Source organism: Ascaphus truei, chromosome 14 (genome assembly GCF_040206685.1).
Source record: "Ascaphus truei isolate aAscTru1 chromosome 14, aAscTru1.hap1, whole genome shotgun sequence".
Taxonomy (NCBI): Eukaryota; Metazoa; Chordata; class Amphibia; order Anura; family Ascaphidae; genus Ascaphus; species Ascaphus truei.
Genome location: NC_134496.1, coordinates 4,981,518 through 4,986,862, shown reverse-complemented (window position 1 = coordinate 4,986,862; position 5,345 = coordinate 4,981,518). Strand labels below are relative to the sequence as shown.

The following is a 5,345-nucleotide window of genomic DNA, read 5'->3' as shown; positions in this document are numbered from 1 at the left end:
GTGAGGGCGGCCATGTGCCTTTTCATGACGTCATCTTAAAGGCAATTGAAGCAAAGCCATTCTGATTGGCTGTGCTGTCATTGCCTTTAAGTGACGTAATCATTCATTCATTATTCATCATTCATTAAGTGACGTCATCAAGCGGTAAACATGGCCAAGGCCTTAGGCATTTAAGCAGGAGGCAGTTGAGAGAGAGTTCTAGCCAGGACAGGGAAAGAGCAGGTTGTTTTCTCACGATCCAGGGGAAGCATGGGGGATAAAAACACAAAAAGAAATTCTAAGTGCAAAATCAATAGGAATAATCCCTAGTGAATCTTGACTCCTATGTGCAGCCCACTCACAGAAAAATAGAGGTTTTCAAGCAGGAATGCCAGTAGATGGACTGTGGACAACAGTATTGCAGAATGGATCCTTCACTTGAAGAATATGACCTCAGCAAGAAAAAGAGTACGCACATAGCACAGATCAGATGATACAACACAATTTATAAAACTCCTTAAAAATGCACACTTAGTGTTGCCAAATAAAAACAGCATATAAGCTATGAATAGCTTTAGTGTGACCACTGGGAGATAAGCTCTATGCCGCCTCTCACCGCACCACCTCCGACGGAAGCTCCGGCTGCAACCCAAACACGGATACGTTGGAGACACCACTCCGTCGTTGGTCCCTGGATGTTGACGTCACATCCGGCTCGCATACAGGGGTGCCTTCCTCCACAGTCGCGTCACAATCTGGGCGGTACCACTCTACGCGTTTCGCCAATCGGTGATTCGGCTTCCTCAGTAGTGTACCTCCCCCATTCAATGTTTATATGCTACTGATCTAATTACAATAAATTATACAATGAAATATAAAATACTGAGTGACACTGTGTATGTGTCACTGTGTGTCTGTGTGAGACACTGTGTGTGTACAGACACACAGCCACCGTCACCTGCCCACTCACAGCCATCGTCACCTGCTCACACAGTCACCCAGTCACCCACCTCCTGACCCTCCCTCTCTGTCACCCTCTCTCTGTCTCTGTCACTCTGTCTCTCTCTGTCACCCCCTCTCTGTCACCCCCTCTCTCTCTCTCATCCACACACTCTCTGTCTCTCTCTCACCCACACTCTCTCTGTCTCACACTCTGGATCTGGATATCTTATTTACCCTATATATATCTTAACTGCCCTATACTACACCGAAATAACCTATACTGCTTTCTTCCAGATCTGACTCAAGCTTCACACAGGAGACATTGGAATCCCCCCTAACCCAGAAGACAGGTAGGGAACGCCTCCCCTCCAACATATAACATTGCGGGAATGAGGGTACCTGGACATCGAGAGACTGCGGATCAGGTAAGATCCCAGGCGGGATTGCTGCTTTAGATATTGGGAAGTGGGGGCATCCAGACACTGGTTAAGGGGTTAAGGTAACTAGTCATTCATATCTGGCTTTTTCCCCCCTAGATCCGACATTCACACACACACACACACACACACACACACACACACACACACACACACACACACACACACACACACACACACACACACACACACACACACGTAACAAGGACTAATTGTAGTATAATGTAATACAATAAATAAACTTATGTCAAAAACGAATGCTCTTACTAGGAATTTATTCAATTTATTTTATTTATTTATTTTTTAGGGCTAGGGGCGAGGCTGGGGGCGGGGTTGGGACTAGGTGGTGAGTAGAATTTTTGGTTCGGCGAGTAGATTTTTGGGTGATTTGTCGACCACTATATATATGCCCCTCACACCCTCCAGCACGAGCGGCACGCCGCCTCACATCAACCCGCCGCCCCTCACACCCTACACCCTCCCTCCTCACATCGCCGCTGGCTCCCGCATCACCCGCCAGGTCCTACCTCACCCGCGGGAGCGCCGGGGTAGGGGGGAGAACGAGCGCCAGGGACAGGAGGGGGGGAACGAGCGGCGGCTCCCGCATCACCCGCTGACGCACTGCCTCACCACTCACCGCTTCACCTGCGGGAGCGCCGGGGACCGGGGTAGGGGGGGCAACATGAGCCCCGGGACGGGAGGGGGGGAAAGAGCGCTGGCTCCCGCATCACTCGCCGCCTCACACATAGCCGCCGCATTGCCTCCCAACTCACCTTACCCGCAGGAGCGCCGGGGACCGGGGGGGGGGGGAACAAGGACTGGGAGGTCATGCATGGGGGGGACGGACTGTGAAGTCAGGTACAGGGAGGGGAAACTGATGCGAGGGGCAGGGGGGAAACTGATGTGAGGTGCAGGGGGGAAACTGATGTGGGGTGCAGGGGGGAAACTGATGTGGGATGCAGGGGGGAAACTGATGTGGGGTGCAGGGGGAGGGGAGAGTGATGTGGGGTGCAAGGGGGGGAGAGTGATGTGGGGTGCAAGGGGGGACCTTATGTGGGGTGCTGGGGGGGTGGAGAGTTATGTGGGGTGCAGGGAGGGGAGACCGCAGCTGTGAATGAGGGGGGGACGGAGCTGGGAGGAACGGAGGTGTGGAGGAGGGGGGGGGGACGGAGCTCTGAAGGGGGGTAAATCCCGGGCAACGCCGGGAATATCAGCTAGTATATATATTAGTTAGTGTATATATATGTAACAAGGTTATCCCCCCCACCCCCCCTTATCTAACTGAGGTGGTGGAATGCCCTGACTACGGGTGCTGCCTCTACCTGCTTGCTTCCAGGAGGAGCCTCCGCTTTTGGGAGCCTGGGGTGCAATATAACAGAACTCTGACAGTGCCTCCACCCAGATAAGGTCCTCACTATATAGTGGGCTAGCCCCAACCGGGAACACCTTAATCGTAAAATACACGCAGTCTGTATATAAATAGCTTTACTGAAAAAGGTAACTTACTCTCTAAACTTAACTTGCGACATAACAACAACATAACACATATTCATATAACCCACACCCACACTAAGTAGAAGTAACACGCACCAGTGTCCCAGTGTCCCGGTCTACTCCCAGTCCACGTGTATGGCAGCGCTGCCCCGTGAAGCGTTGGTGCACTTGTGGGTACTTGCCCGGTTCGCGTCCTGTACCGGGTGATGGATCTTCGCAAAGGATCTCGTCGAGCTCCGGATCCGCGTCCACAGGGTCCTCTTTTTTACACCGATATCCCTCTGGCACGAGTCTTAGGCCTAATGCCACGTTCGATCCCAAACGCAGGCTTCGGTGACTTTCACACACAGCTCTATTTCTAAACTGTAATAACACTAAAGGGGAAATGCCCTCAGCACTATAGGTATTCCCTGGCCACAAACTAAGGGAAGGGAAAGTAATTGGGGCCTGCAAGGGTAGTCTTGCCTAGCCCCCAGAGCTCAGCTCTGTGGGCACAACCTGCTCTTTCCCTGTCCTGGCTAGAACTCTCTCTCAACTTCCTCCTGCCTAACTATCAGCATGAGTTCCCCTTACACAAATGTAGCAGCTTGATTGGCTGCTTGTGTTCCATCTCCTTGCAGCCCCCTCTCTCCTCACTCTATATGTTTCAACCTTGTATTGCAGACAAATCTAAAATGCCATTTTCTGCACTCGATAAAAACACTTACCAACGCGCATCTTAAGGCGGTACGGTTGGCAGAAATCACCCGCCATGACATGGGTATTCTGAGGTATACAACGCGTGAAGTGTTCGAATAACGTCCGCTGCATCTGTATGTGTGTGTATATATGTACAGTTGTGTGAAAAAGAAAGTACACCCTCTATGAATTCTATGGTTTTACATATCATGACATAAAAAGAATCATCTGTTCCTTAGCAGGCCTTAAAATTAGGTAAATACAACCTCAGATGAACAATACTGTACATGACATATTACACCGTCATGATTTATTTAACAAAAATAAAGCCAAAATGGAGAAGGCATGTGTGAAAACGAAGTATACCTTATGATTCAATAGCTTGTAGAACCATCTTTAGCAGCAATAACTTGAAGTAATCGTTTTCTGTATGACTTTATCAGTCTCTCACATCGTTGTGGAGGAATTTTGGCCCACTCTTCTTTACAACGTTGCTTCAGTTCATTGAGGTTTGTGGGCATTTGTTTTTGCACAGCTCTCTTAAGGTCCAGCCACTGCATTTCAATCGGTTGAGGTCTGGACTTTGACTGGGCCACTGCAACACCTTCATTCTTTTCTTTTTCAGCCATTCTGTTGTAGATTTGCTGGTGTGCTTGGCATCATTGTCCTGTTGCATGACCCAATTTCGGCCAAGCTTTAGCTGTCGGACAGATGGTCTCACATTTGACTCTAGAATACTTTGGTATACAGAGGAGTTCATGGTCGACTCAATGACTGCAAGGTTCCCAGGTCCTGTGGCTGCAAAACAAGCCCAAATCATCACCCCTCCACCACCGTGCTTGACAGTTGGTATGAGGTGTTTGTGCTGATATGCTGTGTTTGGTTTTCGCGAAACGTGGTGCTGTGCATTATGGCCAAACATCTCCACTTTGGTCTCCAAACATTCTTGTGATAGTGTGTACCAGGTATTTATGTCTGTTTGACGCCAGTTTTAACCAGGTTTAATGAGCTGTAAGATGATTGGTTTAAGAATTAAGCAGTGGTTATGTCATATTCGCTAGCCTGCTGTATCCATGCTTGGCCACCGGGACTGCTGCCACTCTCAATGTCTTGTTCTAGCCTGCAGTACCTATACTAGTCCACCGGGATTGCTGCTGCTAACTAAGGAACATTCCAGACTCTGATACCTGACACCTCTGCACCTGTGCTCCCTCTCAGCCTGCATATATAAACCTCCCTTTCCTGTTCCTCCCTTGCCTCTGTTTCGAGTCAGACTCCTATGCACATGCCTCTGATCCTGATTTGTTCCTGTACCTGTATTTGAGTCTGTTTGCAGTATAGGCCCTTGCTGGTAATCTGGCTTGTCCCTGTTTGTTCCCGTTCTCAGTCCCTGCTCCCAGACCTGTCCCTGCTCGCCTGTCCTGTTCCAGTCTCCTCGTTACCGACTTCTGCTTGTTACCTGACTTTGCTACCTGCCGCCTGCCTCGGACCCCTGCTTGTTACCTGACTTCGCTATCTGCCGCCTGCCTCTGATATCTGCTTGTGACCCCTACTACGCTCCTGCTGTTCCGGCCACCAAGATCCTACCCGCCACAGGAGTCTCCCGTGACAGGTTAGTATATTCTGCTTAGTAACACATTTTGAACAAAGGAAATTAAATGTATAAAGAGGCTGCCTGTACACTCCCTGGCAGAATGAGTCTTGTAGACTTTTGAATGAGTATGATCATACATTGCAATAATAAGTAGTTTATCAAATGAACCCCGTTTGCCAATTTGGAACATTGACTATTTGTATATAACACACACACTATAT

The 5,345-nt window shown here is 49.4% G+C and overlaps 1 protein-coding gene across 1 annotated transcript in view; it reads left to right on the top strand.

The window, feature by feature from the left end:
• Positions 1-695: 695 nt before the first annotated feature.
• LOC142465567 (uncharacterized) overlaps positions 696-5,345 on the top strand; it is a 49,048-nt gene continuing 44,398 nt past the window's right edge. Inside the window, 1 exon segment of the mRNA XM_075569572.1 lies at positions 696-1,346. Within this exon segment, the coding sequence (XP_075425687.1) occupies positions 1,311-1,346 (36 nt within the window). The 5' untranslated portion in view covers positions 696-1,310.